At 41.7% G+C, this 19995-nt stretch overlaps 1 protein-coding gene across 1 annotated transcript in view; it reads right to left on the bottom strand.

The window, feature by feature from the left end:
- The window catches only part of XYLT1 (xylosyltransferase 1), a 278816-nt gene extending 259032 nt beyond the window's left edge, over window positions 1–19784 (bottom strand). Inside the window, exon 1 of the mRNA XM_066576241.1 lies at window positions 19472–19784. Within this exon, the coding sequence (XP_066432338.1) occupies window positions 19472–19744 (273 nt within the window). The 5' untranslated portion in view covers window positions 19745–19784. The remainder of the gene's footprint in view (window positions 1–19471) is intronic.
- Window positions 19785–19995: the final 211 nt, after the last annotated feature.

Genomic DNA, 19995 nt, shown 5'->3' with positions numbered 1-19995 from the left:
AAAAATCTTTGCCTCCTGAAAGAGCTGTGCTGATTGGCTGAGCGCTCATATAATTTTTTTTTTCACCAGCTAGGGATGATTTTCGGGAAAGGGCTTTTTTTTAAGCCCTTCCCCGAAAATCATGCTGCAGGGTTGACTACAACCCATTGCTTTCAATAGGGCCGGCAGCAGCAGCACCGACCCCATTGAAAGCAATGGGATAGCATTCTGGACTTCAGCCACAGCTGTGACAGAGGATTCCTTCATCCCCGGGGTCCCCGCAGGGATGAAGAAAACTCCTGCCACAGCTGTCACAGCTGTGGCAGAAGTCCGCTATATACTGCCTATGCTTTCAATGGGCTGGTGCTGCTGCTGCCAGCGCCATTGAAAGCATTTTGCGATATCGAGTTTTTTTGGGGCTACGAGGCGAGTGCTTTTACTCGCTCTCGCAGCGCAAGAAAAAAAAATGCTACTGGTTGTCCACCCTAAAGGAAACTTCAAAACATTGCTTGTTCTTGTTTATGGTACTGAAACCCACAACAAGCAGACCATATAATAATGTATACTTCTTATCTAGGACCACAAGGAAACGTGGAATACGCTTCCCGCCTGTCATCATCCTGCGCAGAAGTCCAACAAGAATGTATTCTTTTAGCACCACGTGACGTCAATGAATGCAAAGCAGCCTGGCATTTGGGGAAAGGGCAGTCAGATATGTATGGAATCTGAATGGAGCATCCAAGCATTACATGATTCACAGCCCAGGGGCTGATTTTCGATGTGGATTAGACATTTTAAACAGTAAGTAATTGTTTTGCATTTCAATTAGTGACTGCCTGCAGCAGGAACTCAGATCCAGCTCCGAAATAGTAAATATTTCAGCAATTATCTTCCGATTTCTTAATTTGTAAGCCGGGCATTTTTAGTATTGCTCACATGGAAACAAATTGAATTAGAATAAATGGAGAATGTTCAGCTGAATATCTTCACCCAAATACTCTATCGGCATGGTAATGGATCTGCACCAAAATCTGCTACGTGAGAATGGAATTTTGGTCTTGTTCTAGTGCAGTAATTTGAGACACACAGTTTAATTAGCACCACCTACATTATACTTCTGCATAGTTTTAACAGTTCGGGTTCTCTAAGCAAATACTAGGCTTCTTATCTGGGTGACCATCAACTGTGTACATGTACTGTCCTTACATGGTCATAGAGACCTCGGGATGTTCTGTAGGTGCTCATACATTTCCAATGGTTGTTCAGCCAAAAGTTATTTCTCCCGGCTCCCCCATACAGATGAATGCTCGGTTGAACCAAGCATTCATCTGATTTAGCACGGGGACAGTAGAGAATGACAAAGCTAAACAGCTTTGGTGGTGGCAATATCTCCAGGAAGAACAAAAGGATGGGTGCTGAATTTCAACATGCCCAATCCCTCTTTCCCCATGGCCAACTCTCTGGGAGAAGTCAAACGTTCCCCATACATATACGTTAACCATCCATTACCATTAAATATGGTGGGTTTCAATGAGTTTTGTCTAACATATTACAAGCCCTTCCCCGTAAATCGTTGCTCCAGGGCATGCCTTCATCTCATTGCTTTCAATGGGGTGGCAGCAGTGAAAGCAATGGGACAGCGTCGCGGACCTCTGCCACAGCTGTTATAGCTGTAGCAGAGGACTCCTTCATCCCCGTGGTCCCTGCGGGGATGAAGGAATCCTCTGCCATAGTTGTCACAACTGTGCCAGGGAGCACATTGTACTCCCTATGTTTTCAAAGGGGCAAGCCATTGAAAACAATGATCGGTAGCGCAGATGTTTCTTAGCACTGCGAGCCTTGAGTGAACACATCGCAAATGAGTATGAAACCATTGAAAAAATGGTTTCGTAATCATGCATTTTCACTTAGTCTTGCATCGCTAGAAAACATATCGCAAGTGGGTTCGAGCCCTAATACATGTAGAGACCGATTTTAGGTGGAAGTAATATGGTACAGATGCTGCCGGGCAGAAGTGAACATCTGCCCGAGCAACAAGCTTCCATTGGTCAGGGGTTTGCGCCACACTGCTGCTGTTACCAGCTGGCTCCCAAAACCACCCAGAGCAGGGCAAGAGGTGAAGTAAACACAAATTTGGCAGGAAAGCTCTCAGCCAAGTAGTGGTAAAAAGGGCAGCTCATCGCTAATGATTAAAATACCATCATTTGGTATGGTGTTTCGATATTTTTTTCAACCCCCTCTAGATAGCTGTAATATAACAGTTGCTCTAGTACTACCTGGGATACATTACTACCATATAACTAGTACACAATACATATACACACATAGGACAGTGCTTTTCATCTTATATTTAGTCTCTTTCAATAGGAGATTCCTTCTGTTCATAAAGAGAAGCACTGCAAGAAATAATTCCCAGTATAAATTAAACAAATGGCAGGTAATGAGGGTATTTTACACTGTAAACGCTGCCATCTGCAATATTTCATGACAAGTAAATGGGATTTGTATATGCCTTTTTTGGAACAGCTGGCTCTCAGGCTGAAACAAGCGAATGAATAGGTATTCATCTCCAAAACAGAACATCTGCAATAAGCTCTCACGGAAAATACAAAGCAAATTGTCCACGCCATAATGCTCTCAATTAATTAGGATCCGTTTTGTGAACGACTGGTCCCTGTTGAAATGAGTGCAACAACATGACTTGCTACTGTGTTGATATGAGGCAGGGTTATTTACTAAGCGAACGGTTTATTCTATGAGGTTGATGTGAGAAATCTGGATGCCATCAATATTCTGGAGTATATGTATGGATACAGTATGAATATACGTCATATATTTTATGGAGGCCAAATTAAAATTCATTAAAATGACACCCGTCTGCTTTATTTAGATGGCTTATAGATGGAATAGAGGGGATTCCCCTTGTTGGGACTCCTCTCTCCTAAGAGAGAGGGCCACTGCAAAGATATCCCTTTAATTGACCCAAATCATCCAAGTGTTGATTTCAATGGGCATATCGTTGAAGGGTCCAATGATACCCAGGCTGTTACTTCAGGACGCATAGACACTTTATTGTAATGGTACATATGTGTTCAGTGGAATTGTTTCCTAAGACTGAACCCACAACAAAAGGAAACATATTCTTATATAATCCACAGAAAGACATTCCTTTGTTATCTACAAAACAAACTGATTGGTTACATTTTACTACAGTATTATACAGGCGCAGTAACTCTAACCCTACAATTGCTGTCTCATCGTGCCCTAAAATAGGCATACTTCTGTCCTCCTTTTTGTAACATCCACCATCTTGTGTTAACTCTTTCTTATCCAAATCCCACCTACCACAATACATCTTTTTGCCAGCAGTGAAACAAGAACTCTTAGCCTTCCCCAGTAATAATAGCTGTTAGAGGGATCCCTAAAGTGGAAGTGCCAAAATCATATTAGCTCTGGTTCACATTTGCGTCAATGGTTCGTTCGGTACCTCTATTGCAAAACAGAGGAACATGTAGCACTATTTTTCAATGAAGTCCGTTCGGCGCCATAAGTGTCTGGCACATGCCTGATTCGCACAACACTATTCTGCTTCCATAACGGAGTAGAACAAAGAAAAGTTATAATGGCAGCAAGTGATGATATGAACAAGCCCTTAGCTATTGTGTAATTAAGTTATGCAACTTTCAATTCTTGCTCTTAGTGAATAGCAAAAGACTAGATGCAATTTTATCAGACTCTCAGCTCTCAGTCTCTGGAGGTAAATATGAATAAATAAAAGAAAAATCAAGACAAAGGGAAGGAGTAAGAAGCCAGATTAAGTAGACACCATCTACCCTGGATGGGGGGCGATTGTACAGAAAGCTACAACCAATGGGCTACTATACTGAACGTCAATAGAGCATTTCTCAAAACAGAGCTAAGTACAGGTTGTTTTCAGATACATCGCAGGGAGAAGCTCCATATGGAAGCAAATAATACCATATACACCAAGATGAAATATTTCTTCAGTCAGTGTTCAGCATCCCTCTCTATATTTGTTGATGTCCTATTAAAGTTAGTGCCAGAAAATGGCCCATTGTTGCCTTGCATCACTGGGTCCTAAGTTCAAGGACAACTTCGGCATGGAGTTTGTATGTTCTCTCCGTGTTTGCGTGGGTTCCCTCCCACACTCCAAAAAACATACAGATAGGTGAAGATGGATTGTTATCCCCAATGAGGACAAAACCTGATGTAAAATGCTGTGTAATAAGCATGTGGTATATAAATAAAGGTGAGTATGATTAGTTAAAGGGGCTATCCAACTGTAAATTATTAATGGCCTATCCTCCAGATAGGTAATCAATAGTAAATCATCAAGAGCCCACTGCTCATGAGCTCCCATTGACCAGCTGTTTGCCAGATTGGTGTGCTTGTGTGCAGTAGGAACGGAAGCAGACAGCACCATTCCTACTGCAGTGGCCCGTCTTTGTACTGCAAGCGAAGCGAATGTAAACTGTGCCTGTCACTGCAGAGAGAACAGAGCGCTCTGCTTCCTGCAGAAATAAGCTTAGTGCATGAGCCCAGCCAAAAGTTGGAGCCAGGGGTCCCAGAGGGCGAATCTCTGACAATATACCAATAGCTGATACTACAGATAGGCCATCAACAGTTTACGACTGGACAACCCCTTTAATTCCTGTGTTCTTAAAAAATAGAACTGTGTTTTGTGTTAGAAGCATAGAAAATTGATGTTAGAAAAAGACCACATAGTCCATCTAGACTGCCTTTATGTTACTTCCTTTTTATTTTTCTCTTAGGATACATCTATATATATATGCATCCCAGGCAGCCTGAATTCATGTATTGGTATTTCTGATGTCAAGAATAGCACAGTCTACTTTGCCAGTCTTGGCATTAATAATACTGGAACCCGAGACAGAACTGCAACAGACCCCATTAAGGTTAACGGGGCGAGTCAACCATGGAGGTAGTCTGAACAAAGCCTAAAGGTGTTTAAAAAAAAGTTTGATCCTTTGCAAAAACAAAAGAAACATGTTGCAAAAATGACTTAGTAAAGCTGAACTGATTACTTCCTTATTATCATTTCCTCAGCAGTCTATATACATAGTAAACATTTCTGCCTGTCAGCAGTCTTTGCCAGAAGACATTAGAAATTTAGCTAATTTACACAAACTAAATAAGACGAAAGCAAAAGTTATTTTATCCGGAAATGTACAATAAAGAAATGAACATTTCTGGTGCAGTGTAAAATCTCACTTAGCATTTTGGAACATACATTAATTATCAGTTGCTCAAAGGACAATTTGGAAATTGCTTGGGTAGTGAGAGTTATTGAAGTCTTGCTTCTCCAATTCCATAATTGCGAAAGGCGCTTTCAAAAAGGAAACCAATATTTTTCCTTCATTCGTAAAGATCCAGTATTTGAAAAATGAGTTCTTGTAGACATTTTGTTAATACAAAACCAATTAGTGACTCCTAATTAGAACGAGTGTGGAAAATATCTGGCTGCTGCAATCCATGTTTTCATAAGCGCTAAGAAGACAGAAGCAGTTTGCATAAAAACCTTATTTAATACCACCAGGCAAGAGTTACATCTCAATGAGCAGACATATTAGCAAATGCGTCGGCATTTGTGCAATGACTTTTAACGGTGGATGCTAAAAACCCTATGGTACTTCTTGACATATGACATTAATAAAAAAGACATCTTCCCCATCCCCATGTATTCCTATACAGAAGGCAACAGATGGGGTCTCTCTCCATGTGAGATAGACAGGTGTGTCACCTTATTAACATTCAGATCTCACTTTTCCCTTCACCTCATTGACTCCCACCCTGAGGCTGCATAAGACAATGCATTCAAACAAGATGGTGCAAAATGGCTGTCAAACTAATTATCCAAAACACTCATTTTACACCTTTCCTTCTATTCTCCCAACATGCGAGAAAGTGAAAATGTTCCTTTAATGGTTACTTTAAGATGAATTTACTTCTAAACTCTCCCTTTTTTCCATATGAAGAAAATCGCCAACAGTACTGCTATTTCAAATCAGTTTACAAAAGTTTACAGTTTAACTAAAAATGTAGAATTTTATTTAAAGAGGATGTGTCACTTGTTGTGGCATCATGGCCACAAACAGGAAATGGAGCTGGAGTGGCATCACAACATCAGCCCTGGCCCACAAGGTCATACCTTCTGCAGATGCCCCCTGTCATTTGGCGCTCAGTGCTGATGAGTGCCTCTTTCCTGTTACCGCAGAAGTTCCCTTCAGGAATCCCCCTGTAATTCCTGTTAGTGCAGAAGTTGCCTGAGGTGTTGTCTGTCAGAAATCCCCCAATGTTTAATGTTCCCCTTTCTTCCCTGCTCCTGCGGTGTATGGACTGATTGACCCACAAGGAGGTGTTTCCCCTCGCTGGCCAATCAGGCATAATGGAAGTGTATTTATTCTGGGCCCACATGGGTGCTGGCTATTTTTCAGCCTGAGGTGTCTGGTGTCGCAACAGTCGTCTGAGGCTAAGTTCCAGTGGTGATACTTTTACAGTGAGGCTTATTCACTTTTTCCTAGCTCTGTTATATATATATATATCATTTCCATGTAATATATATCCTTCCCTATCTTCCAACTAGGGACAGGCTAAGTCCTCTAGGTTCAAGATGTGGGGCCATCCTTATTGGGACAATCACCCAGCTTTCTTTGGTTAGGGAGAGTATTCCCCCTCCTATATTAATGTTTGCCACGTGTTGATGTATTAATTGATGTATATGTTGGTCCACTGTGGACAATAATCACGTCAAGGTTTGATGTGTTGGTGACGTCCATGAGGGTCGCCATACCTGAGCCCTGCACAAACATAAAATCACACCTTCTGACATGTCTGTTTTGGTAAATACTAATGTTCCTCCCCAAAAAAGTAGTCCCTCTATTGCTCTTCCTGGAAATGTATTAATAAATTGACCCACAGAAATCAATGAGAGCTGAAGCTGGCTATTATGCTTCCGGCACTTCTGTCTCTGATGGCGGGATTGGATGCAGAAATGTAATAGGAGCTTACCTCCCATTGATTTCAATGGGAGTGAAGTCAGCTATGGCACTTCTGTTCCTGAGCCCAATGACGACATCTGACTCTGTTGCGCTGACTGCAGGCTTGGGGATCAGCTGATCACTGGGGATCCTTATTAGTGAGTCCCTGACGATCAACTAGGTCTTCAATAGTTTTTGCCTGGTAAACCCCTTTAAATTAAAAGGTAAAAGTAATTATTGTTGGTACAGTGGGAATTACTTTTCAGATGTGGCAAGACATACTGTTTGTGCATGTATGTAATAAAACAAATATGGAAAGCATGTTTTAGCGTGTTATAGCAACCTACAGGCACAAAACGGTCTGTAAAGCTCTTTACAAATGGCTTTGTACAGTATCTAAGTTGTTAACAAGCCTGCAAACAACAACTGTCAAGTAAAGGTCAAGATAGTAGAACATCTGTAGCAAATAGGAAATCTATGAGCTCAAACCAGGAAGGGGAGGCTTCTTTTGGAGAATGAAAAAAGGGTACAGTCAAAAATATACTGTATAATTAGCTTCTTTTATCCATTAGGGGGCACTGTTTTATACTAAGCTGTACCATAAGTAGTGTTGGGGGGTCCCTGCTAATGACGATTCCTTATTGCTCAAAGGGTCCCCCTAAAATAAGCAAATCACAGTTTTTTCTTTTGTTGGAATCCCAGTGATTAGCTGTAATCTATGGAGGGACCTAACAGCAAGTATACATTTCTGCAGCAGTGCCTCCACAGGGGATATTAGGAATTACATTGCACCCAAATGAAAATGAACTGCTTACAGTAATTGTATGGGGGTGCCTTTGGAGGTCTTGCTCCAGTCAAAATACATTTCTTGACAGCTCCAAGCTTTTCCCTTCTGTTTCTCTGAGCGACACAAGATAACTGTTGGGAAACATCCTAAGGGACACAAACGTCTGTGCTAACCAACTGGCTGTAGTCAAATCCTATGCTTCTGTCTACTGTAGCCTGGATACGGTTATTAAAATAGACCAAGCACCGAGTATTTCAGGGAAGATCAAGGATTTTTTTCAAAAATTTAGATGGTGCGCCCTGAAATCAATGAGCTGTTTTGTAATGCAGAGACATACTGGGTCCCCCAAACTAGACACACTCTTGGTACCTGTAGATGAGATGACCATGGCTTCTAAAACTGGTAACCGGAAAGTAATATCTATATTAAGGGTGGCTTCACACGAGCGTCTGCGCAAAAATGCACAAGATAACGTGACTTTTTGAGCTTTTTACTGTACTTTCTGCGCTGCTGTGATTTGAAAGGCTGTGCAGCCTAATTATTCCTTAGTGTGTTGTTCTCCCTGCAAAATTGCACAGATCATTGCGCAAATTGCGTGTATCGGGTGCGCATAAACTCCTTTGGTGCGCAAATGCGCACCAAAATAGGGAACGCTGTGGTTTTTCTGCATGTGCGAAACGCACGTACAAAAGCGAGAGTGAGAATGAACTCATTGAAAACAATGTGCACTGCAGGCACAGACACGCTCGTGTGAAGCCACCCTTACTGTACTCTTAATCTACCCTAAGGCCCTATTCACACGAGCGTTTTTATGCAGCTAATTTAGCCGCGGTAAAAAATCGTGACCAACTGAATTACAATTGCTTTTATTCAAATGACATCTGCGACCGAATACGGCGGCTGATTTTATATGTGGTTTGAAAAGATAGGTCTTGCCCTATTTTTTGGCCGATACACGCTGGCGCCTCCCATATGGAGACTGCAAAAAAAACGGAGGGCTTCTAAAAGCAAGAAGGGAGTTGAGCTGTGTCCGACGCCGTGAAAAGATTCCGGTTGGCTCTAGTTAACCCTTAGAAGCCATCACGACCCAGGGTTTTCTGTGCTGCAGCGTATATACTCTGCTGACACTTGTGTGAATGCATGAGAAAGCGAATTTGGCCGCGACTTGATCGCAGCTTTTTCCTGTTCGCGCTTTTTTCATCCGCGATGCGGCCAGCGTGAGAGTGCAATGCTCATGTGAAAGAGGCCTAAGGCTGCATTTACATGTCGCTGATTTGTTTCAGATTTTAGTGTGGATCTGCAGCGGATTTCACCCTTACAGTTGAATTCAATTGAAGGGGTGAAAACTGCTGCTCATGCGCAACAGACTCTGCAACAAAATCTGCGGCCAATCATCAACATATGAACGTACCCTTAAAGGCTCTTTAGACTGTCTGATGATCGGGTCAGGTAAAAGAGCCAACGGTTAGTCAATGAACATCGCCTCATTTATGCCACTGTGAAAGAGCTGGTCAGCTGCGCCCCTCCCCATGGAAGAGGTCGAACTAGTATATTAACGATTGTTTGTCCCTATACAGCAGACCTGTATAAGAAAATATTGAATGCTGACCAACATGATCATTGCTAGTCGGGGCTCACGATGTCTGTGTAAAAGGACCCGAAGACATGGATACAAAGTATAACTGGAAATGTCCTGTTTGGTTTTGCTCCTGCAATAAACAGAATGTAAATGATTCATACAGAGACAAGGGTGCAGATTTTCACACTTCTCATGGCAGCCTGCAGACAAGCTCAAAATACCACCACAGTGTAAAGAATAATATACAACACTTATTTACACCCATGTCTCAATATAATTCAGTAGATAACACTTGGCAGAGTCCTGAGCCATGCGTATCCTGGAATCTAGTTTATGCGCGGCACTTCCAAGACATTAAGAATAGTAATAAATCTGAAGACATCCACAGAAGGTTTTACCAAAATAAACGGAATGGTTAATGTAGCCCTGTGCATGCAATTCTAAAATTACCCAAGGTGAAGTGATAGTACTTATGGGTGTCTGGCAGAGTAGACTTTCACTTGGAGCAGAAGCTAAAGTAGAAGGATTGAAAATTTGTATGTGCTTCTTCTGTATGTCATAATGAACATTATATGGTAACCAACGGAATCATAAAGTATATGAAACAGTTACAGTACTTTTAGTGATTAAGCTTTAGTGGCATAAGGCTATACAATTTCTTGAACAGATATAAAGTAATGCCCTAAAACTCTATAATCAAATTCAATCAATGCAATAACAGGGAAAGGCTTTTCTAATATGTCTTCTGAGGTCTTCTGGAAGGTGTTTGCATCAAGGTATGCTTCACACTAACCAATCCTTCTCGAGAAGAACAGAACTGTCAGTAACCAGGCTTTGTGTGTCTTTATATAATGGGACAAGCACCTGTGAAACTCACAATTCCAATCTTATCTCCTTAAAGGGCTCCTGTCCATGGGCATATGCATAAAATGCTGTGGGTCTCACCGCAGTGGTTTACTGATTTTGTAAACATCGGCTCTGCCGTCAGAGACCGCGTATGGCTGCGAGTGCCCTGCGCATGGCCACCATTTTTTTTTTATTTAAATTCCCCGCTCTGTTTTATAGCAGGGTTACGTATGAATTGCTGCCGATATGCAAATATATAAAGCTCATGCTACAGGGTAAACAGAGAAATAGAGGATCTACACACTGCGTCCACACGCCGCTGTGCTTGGATCAATGAACGTATAATATGCAGTGAAAACACAATCTTTGGAACCAATCACAGCCATGGCATTGTGGAGGCGGGTTTTATGAATTGTTTGAGCGGTGGCATTGATTAGCCAATTCATAAATCCCACCTCCATAACACGATGGCTGTGATTGGTTCTTGATGAACCAATCACAGCCATCGCATTGGTTCATCGAGTGCTCCATTGACTGGCTAAGCAGCGCTCGAGAACCAATCAGAGCCATTGCTTCCTGGAGCAGGGATTTATGAATCCTGTAACCAGGAAGCGATCTTCTGTGGGTGGCAGAGGACTGCAGGAAGCCTGCCGGAACTCAGGAGAGCAGCAGGGAGAACGTGGAACGAGCCTGCTAGGTAATGTATTGCCTTTTTTTTAATATAAAACACCTAGGGCTTATTTTCGGGATAGGGCTTATATTTTTAGCCTCCCCCCAAATCCCCAAAAATCAGGGTAGAGCTTATTTGCGGGCAAACGGGGTATCACCTACCTTTGAATCTTAAATTGCTTATCCCATATTCAACCAGGAACCCCCAAGAACCACCCCAATGAATGCAAATTTGCATAAGCTCTGTCCCTAGTGTGGTGTTGTTCCACGTATGCTATAAAATATAGATATTATCGCCTGCTGTCCTTTATTGTGTATGATGACAGCAAGATTTCCATGTTAGCTATCTGCTTGCATTCGGCTGCGTACACTCCTGTTTTGTTGGGACATAAAATCTCTGCCTTCTACAATCACAACAAACACTTGATTATACTAATTACCTGAAATAGTCAGATCTGATCTTTAAATAATACAACTGTTAAATAGATTCATTCTTAAGAGAGTAACAAAAGCCTTGATGTCAGACAGCCCATAATAAGTGAACAAGAGCTCAACCCTATTAGCAGATATTTAGAAGCAGCTAGGTGCTTTTCACATCCCGGTTTTATGTTGCTCTATGACTACGGGATCATGCACAAGGGCATATTACAGCTCCGTTTAGTGTGGAGACATAATAGGGCTCCCATAGAGGTCCATCCGGCCTCCACCTTACCCCCATATGTCTCCAATTTCATACAAAGGCATATAGGCATATTTCTGTCAGATTCCATACAAATCTGACAGCCAATAAAACATGGGATACAGCGTCACATTTTGTATGTATGGAGATATTGCATTGGAGAGTACATCTCCATATGTACGGCACCCGATGACGCAGAGGCCATACAGCCTTTGTGTTGTGCTGTATAGTCTCCGTACATAGGGCTCTGCAGAGTGCAAGAGGCTTTATACTGTATTCTGCTCCCATCTGTCTGTTACCGGCAACCAACGTTGACTTATAATGATGTTCGTTAGATATTGCAGAAGTCATGGTGTTGTATGCAGTGCTATTTTTCCCACCGCATTTGACAGACTGTGGATGGAAAATCTGACGCAGATGTGAACATAGTCAAAGTAGACTCATCGGAAAGTAGAGATGAGAAATTGCCAGCATAGAAGAAGGGAGATTTATTAAAACCGGTGCAAGGACCTTTAACATGGCAGATTTCCTGCCCAAACGAGTCCCGATTGATGGTATAAGACTAGGTTCATACTGCCATCATTGGTTTATGTTTTCGGTTCAGTCCTCAAAGCCGAACAACAGAAAAACCTTAAGTACTGGATCAAACTGGGACAGTCCTTAATGGACCCTATTGACTATAATGGGGTCCATTCAACTTCCGGATAGCGGGGATTTCATGCTGGATCTACACCGAAGATTCCAGTTGAAGCCTCTGAAGCAGATGTGAACCTGGTCTAGCAAATCAATCAAATTGCTTCTTTCATTTTCAGATGTAGCCCTGGAAAATGAAATAGTGAATTCGATACATTGCTATTTATAAATGCAACCACATTTCCATGGCGCAGGTCCTGATGAATCCCCTAAATTCATATAATAATTATCCTTTCAGTAGGTTATACGGACGGTGCTCAATAAAACCGTGTTCTTAGGATGACTGTATGGGTGAGTCACAGTAGATGCCTTGTCTGGCTAGGAGAAAATCCTGGAAACTTACAGGATCTGGAATGTGTAAGGCTCCATTCAGACTGCTGTTAAAATGATGTATTCCAGGTTGTTACAATTTGTATCAGCAAGCTGGATATGGCTAACAAGTAATTATTTACTTGCTGTCCCAATCCTCGGACGCATTTAGGGTACGTTCAGGTGGTGGGTTTGTCGTGCAGAAAAATTGAGTGTATTTGCAGTGGAATTCACAAAAGAAATCTGAGCCGGAGCCTCATATTACTACCATAGATACGCAGCCTGTAGTTCTGCAGTTGCACACACAATGAATGGGGCTAATCCCCATGTGGCAACCTGATGTACATGCTGCGCAAAGAATCCATATCAATAAGTGACATGTCATACTTTTTCCAATCCGTCCTAACATGTGACCATGGCAGGCAATTACTGACTGCGGTGGTAAAAATGATTACATCACTGCTTTGGTTGGTGAATAGTTGCCATGGTCATGCATGTAAGTGAAGCAACATTGTAAAAAAAAAGCCAGCAGGGAACAAACAAAGGGAGAAAATCATTCCCTGTGTGTAAGTTTTAAGTGTACCTGAATTTTCAAAAAATTTTCAAAAGTAGCCCAGGTCCTCATTGGTGGCTGTTTTGCTATTGTTTGCACTCAGTTTGGGTTCTAACAATTCAGCTTCCCATGTAGAGTTTAATGTATTTTTGCTGCCCTGCTTTTTATAATCCACTTATACCGTAGGTGGTGGGGGGGGGGGGTGAACCCTAAGTATCCATTTTGGCAGTACTGTACTGCCCTGGACTTTTTCTCCCACGTGCTATTTTGCATCACCCTGCTCCAATCAGCAGAATGCCCATTCTTCTGTTGCATATAGGAACTAGCAGAATCCCCCTCTCCCTGTTCCTAGAGAAGCCAAATGCCTAATGACAGGCAGTGGATTGCAAGGTGCTGAAAGGGAGATCCCTAGTGGCAGACACCTCAAACTTGATTTTCAGTGGTAAAGTGAAACAAAATGTAATGCAAGTACAGTATATTGCAAGACTGATGATACACATATAGACTGTTAAGGTGAAAGCCATCCCAGACCTAATCACTACTGTGCTCCCACACAAGAGCAATTATAGCTCAGTGAGCAGAGCTGGGGCGGCCCAAAGATCGTTCTAGTCCACCCGCCTCCATTCACAGTAAATAGTCCATCGTTCATGGATCGGTCTATTTACATGGAACATGGCAGCGGCGGACCAACGATGATTTTTAGGTCTGCATGAAAGATTTAATCTGAGATTTATTGCTGATCGTGCTTTCAATGGATGTGTTCACACTGAGCAATTATCGTGAAAACCGCTCAAGCTAACGAGCGATTTGCACAATAATCATGCTGTGTTGAAAGGGCTTCAGATGAACATAAATTGTGAGAAAAGTTAGTGTACATTTAACCCCTATCCAGACTTATTGTAAAACCTAAAAGCCCCCTCAAACTGACGGAGTCCAGATACCTCAACACAGGTCTGAAACTGTCACACTGTGTAGGAGTGCACTCGAAGGGGAATGTTAATGCCCAGTTGTCAATTTATTTATAAATTCCCAGGAAGAATAACAGAGAAATAGCACAATGCAGAGTTCTAAGGAAAAATGCTCCAGAGCCAGTACTCTGAGGAGTATGTACAATATTTCCTAAAACAGACAGACATGTCAGGAGAGCTGAGCCATACACACAGCACAGAGGTTGGCTGCTTTCTCCCCCCCCCCCCCCCAGTGTGTCAGGAATCATGAGTCTTACTGGCTTTGTAACTAAAGAATTAGGATTTAATTACAAGAATGATAAATAAATAATAGTTATTGTATTTGTTTATACAGGATAGATAGATAGATAGATAGATAGATAGATAGATAGATAGATAGATAGATAGATAGATAGATAGATAGATATGAGATAGATAGATGGATAGATAGATGGATAGATAGATAGATAGATAGATAGATAGATAGATAGATAGATAGATAGATAGATAGGAGATAGATAGGAGATAGATAGATATGAGATAGATAGATAGATATGTGATAGATAGATATGAGATAGATAGATAGATAGATAGATAGATAGATATGAGATAGATAGATGGATAGATAGATGGATAGATAGATAGATAGATAGATAGATAGATAGATAGATAGATAGATAGATAGATAGATAGATAGATAGATAGATAGATAGGAGATAGATAGATATGAGAGAGATAGATAGATATGTGATAGATAGATATGAGATAGATAGATAGATAGATAGATAGATAGATAGATAGATAGATAGATAGATAGATAGATAGATATGAGATAGATAGATAGATATGAGATAGATAGATATGTGATAGATAGATAGATAGATAGATAGATAGATAGATAGATAGATAGATAGATATGAGATAGATAGATATGTGATAGATAGATATGAGATAGATAGATAGATAGATAGATAGATAGATAGACAGGTGGACATATATTTATAACGCCTTATGCTAAAAATAACATCCATTAATCACGTCAATATTTTTCTATTGCTTATAGATTTTAAAGTGTAAAATAAACCCAATTTCAGGCTAATAGTGTCTACGAAGTTCAGGACACAACAGATCCCCATTATCGTAAGATGGAATATAAAGGCTCCTCAAACAGTTTTTACACTGAGAAATCAGGGTCCCTGCTACTAGTTTCAGTAGAAATATTGCAATCTTAAATCCTCTCAAAGGAAACAGAATGACTGTAATACAAATCCACTCACAAGACAACATCTGTCAGATGCTATTGGAAAATTGCACTCTAAGAAAAGTGCCCTGTGGTTAATGGTATAGACTGAAGCGGCTACAGACACACTCAACTGTTTTGATGGTTGAAATGTCCTTTTTGGCTACTCCGAGTGCACACAGAAAAAAATGGTAAGCAGCTGTTTATCGGCGTGTGCTAATGATATTTGATATAGATATACCTGCATCATGTAGGGTCTTTTGATCGTTTGGACCTATGGATAATTAGTATATAATCAGTCATCTGCTGTCAAGGCATGCTGGAAGTTGTAGTTTTGCAACAAATGGAGAGCTATAGGTTGCAATCTGCAGTCATTAGAGGGGTTGTACCAAGATTGCAAGTTATCCCCTATCACTGCTGAGACCCCCGTCGATCTGTAGAATGGGACTCCTGTGTCCCATTCTGCCTGTCACTGTGGGGTCCCCCATAGTGATGTCAGCATGAAAGGAGCATAAGAAGCATGGCAGAATGCACAATCAGTGCTCCATTCATTTAATTGGGGCTGACAGAAATACCCAAGTGGGTGCCACTCGGGTATCGCCACAGACTCAGTGAAAGTGAATTGAGAGCTGGTGTCCTTGGGCAACCAGCGCTCCATTCAGACTCCTCCTTGCTGCAGAAGGTGTATTAATCCCACAGTGTGGAGGATGGGGGACATGGGGATAACTTGCAATTTTGGCACAACTCCTTTAGAATAAAGGGAATTTCTGCAGAGAATAAAAATATGACCAGTAGAAGTCCTTGGCTTGCCATGTCAATCTACGAATAGTGCAGTCTGCAGCATTAATGGTTTGTGGGTCAAAGGGATCTTCTGGGATTCATTGGTATCTGTTCAAAAATAGATCTGTAACAGCGGTTATGAACGGAAGCCATAAAACTAGTGTGAACAGATTCTATTCAGCCAATTCTTAGTAAGGATGTACTCATATTGGCAGTTAGTGTGCTGGTCAAAAAGTAGACGGAGAAACTGCATGGATAGTACATGTGAAACACATTGTTCTAGGATATATTCGCACGTCGCAGATTTTGTCAGATTTCCGTTCAGATCTGCCGCAGATTTCACGCTTTCAATTGAATTCAAATTGAAAGGGTGAAATCTGTTGCAGATCTGCATGTGAATGTGAATACACCCTTATAATGCTTCATCTCTTTAAGCCACATGTTTGAAAATCCCATCACAAAACTGTGGCAATTCTGCGCACTACTAAAATATATATATATATATATATATATATATATATGGGAGAAACCTAGAAGACACTGGCAATATGACTGCCATTACCACTTCTAAGGAGGGGTAATCAGTGATCACTCAACATTCCCAAACTCCTAATTGAGATATAAGTTATTCCTGCCTCATTAACTACAGTATAACCAAGCAGCATTGCTTATTAGGGACATATGGGTAACAACTCAGTTGTCCCACTTCTTTGGCAGCTATGATTACCATAATAGTTATTCTCCAACATGCTTAAATACAGAAGAATCAGTAGGGTGGCTCAGTGATCAGCACTGTTGCCTTGCAATGCTGGGGTCCTAGGTTCAAGTCTGACTTTGGACAACATTTGTATGTTCTCCCTGCATTTGCTTTGTCCCACACTCCAAAATTGAGGCGAATATAGAAAATTGTGAGCCCCAATGGGGACAGAACACATTATGAAAAGGGCTGTATGATATATATGCGTTATATTAATAAAGGAGATTAGTGTATTTATGAAGGATCTTTTTGGAGTTGCGTTCTTTCTATGGTTCCCCATTTTGTACCATCTAAAACAAGAAACAATTATAAAACAGAACAAACTATAATAGAAGACATTCTTAATATTTCCATTGTGCTCTCCAGTCATCACCTATGTATTTATCTGATTGTTATTAACATCTGCGTTCAATTTTTGTTCCTTCTTACAAGCCACAAAATATTTCTTCAGTGTCTAAGTGGGAGTTTGGGTAACAGATTACAGCTGAGGATCCATGCTCTTAATCCCTTCCTCAGTAGTGATATTAAGGACGCATTCCCTTCTGTCATCAGAGTCACCTACTATAGGTAGAGTCATTATAAATCAAGGAATAAAGACAGAACCCATCGTCATATGCTACAACCAAAGTATGCTTGGACGTCCAATCACCCAACAGCATCATTTCCCCATATTCCAACGCAACATGGACAACGGGAATTTGATAAGAGTCTTATATACCACTCTCTATTCAACAACTAATCTCATAATCAGATGAGTTTTTCACTTAACTCCATGGGACTACATAGTTTGTACATTGTGATAACTCTCTGAGTCCACATAACACTTGAGGTTTATCTGCAATCCTATGGAAAAATAAAATGTAAATAACTTAACACAACATCTAATTTGTGCGTCATCTGACAAACTCGACCTCTGCTAAAAATGGCAAACTCAGTTGGCTACATCAATGATAAGCATATGGCTACAAGTCAACAGGTATAAGCCTCCTACAAAAACTGTCAAGGACACCAGAAGGAAGAGGACCGACTATGAATGGTAGAATAGAGGAAGATGAGTGTTGATACAAGATACAGTAATAAAACGCTTCTTTGTAGCAAATCATAAAATACTAGAGACTATAACAAATAAAAACAAACAAACATATCCTTTTGATACATGCTATAGGGCTTCAAAAACAATACTGATGCAGTATTAAGGTAAGCGTGTATTTGTCCTGAGTAGTCATCCTCCTATGGTAGACGGATACAACCAGAGCAGAATGACACATATTGCAATAACATTGGCTCAAGATACGATGATGACCCCCACATAGGACATCTCAAATAAGCCACATTACATAATGTAGGAACTCCGTTTTGTCATATCTTCTATAGGGTGGAACATCCCCTCTTCTCCGTCACCTCTGGTATCTCACAGAGATGTAAAAATGGCTGAGGAAGCCCCCACTGCTGCATCTCAATCTGTGTCATTCTGTCACTTTCTCATGCTAGAACAAGCAAACATCTGAGCAGCACACACAAGGAAATCACACTCTGCCGCTGATCACGTCTGATTTCCAGCAGAACAGATCACACAATTGCTACAACAGAGGCCACACATGATGCTCGCATGAAGCATCCACCATCCACACACACACACAGCCTCTAATGACATGAGCCAGGCTCCCATTCATTCCATCCCTGCCTCAATAGACTATTTAAACTCAGTCAAGTGGCAGTGATGCCCGCTTTGCATATTGTGCCATTCAAGTAACCCTGCTTATAGATGTTGCAATTAAAAATTTTGTAAAAAAAAAACTACATGATCCGATATTTTCAAATGAATCAACATTGACCAAAATCTCAATAAATTAAATTCACAGCCAGCCAACATATGTGCCCCATAATGAATTCTCATAAGCATCACATCAGGTGCATGTCATGGTGGCACCATGATTGGCACTCAACATTTTCTTGGATTTTGGTTAATCGTTTGGTGTCACAGAAATAGTGATAATTGACAAAAGGCATATCAAAATATTAATGATTGGTAAGAGTCGTGTCATCCATGGTCAACTGAACTAGGGGCATTTCTTTTAACGGAAACCATACCATCATGGGCAATAGACGCAGACATGTCATTCATCGGTATCAATGTTTCCTTACTGGTCAGCCGGCACCTTAATGGTCCAACAAATGGTCACCATTCATCAAATGAAGGTTTGAAAGCTGCTTATTAAGACCCCAAATAGAAAGAGTTTACCAATGACCTAAATTTTCGTTTCCAGCTCCACCATTCGTTCTCTCACCGCCCATACCTACCAACCACACAAATTGTTGTCATCATCACCATATTTACCCGAGATAGTACCCAATATGACCAGTCTAAGTAGACATACCCCTACAGCAAAGACACAACACTCTGAAAAGTTTCCAGTCACTTGGGTATCCATCCAGACTGAGCAGCTAGACAACATGCACCATCCAAGTGCCACCAGATAAGACCTTTTTACTATCACCAGGCTTTAATGCCCAATGTCCATTTTAATGTAACCCTTTGAAGCCCTGCATTCCTCCGCACTGAATGTATGAAGGCAGTGCAGTAGATGAGATGCACTCCTGGTGCCCAGGCAGTGATGCCATGCCAGCACCTACCATCGCTTGGTTGTGCAGTGCCCCTGCTGCTCCTCTGCGGCGCTGGTGCTGCTGCTGCTCAGGTCCTAGCCGGGGCTCATCTCTGTGGCTGCCCCTGTCCCTCTTCTCCCGGCTGCTGCCGCCTCCTCCTCCCCGCTGATCGTCTCCTGAATCCAGGCTGCTGAAATTCCACACGATGAGGGTCTGGATGAGCAGGACGGTGAGAGCCGCCGCTATAGCCGAGCGGGAGCGCCTGGCCAGCCTGCGAGGGCATGATGCCACCGCCAGCACCATCTTCACTCACTCAGCAGAGCCGATCGGCAGCCTCACTGCTCACACGGGCAGCCGGGAGACGTCACCAGATAGGAGGGAGCTGCGATGCAATGTGGCAGGCGGAGCCCCCTCCTCTGCTGCGAGAGGGGGGATGTACAGGAGCCACAGGGAGAAGGTGCTTCTCATCCCCGAGACCCCCAGAGGCAGGAGACGGGCTAACAGCAACCTCACTGCGGGGGGGCACAAAGATACATAGTATCCAAATAGACATA

Source organism: Eleutherodactylus coqui, chromosome 8, assembly GCF_035609145.1.
Source record: "Eleutherodactylus coqui strain aEleCoq1 chromosome 8, aEleCoq1.hap1, whole genome shotgun sequence".
In the NCBI taxonomy this organism is placed as follows: domain Eukaryota; kingdom Metazoa; phylum Chordata; class Amphibia; order Anura; family Eleutherodactylidae; genus Eleutherodactylus; species Eleutherodactylus coqui.
Note: the sequence above shows the minus strand (reverse complement) of the source record. Positions and strands in the feature narration are given on the sequence as shown.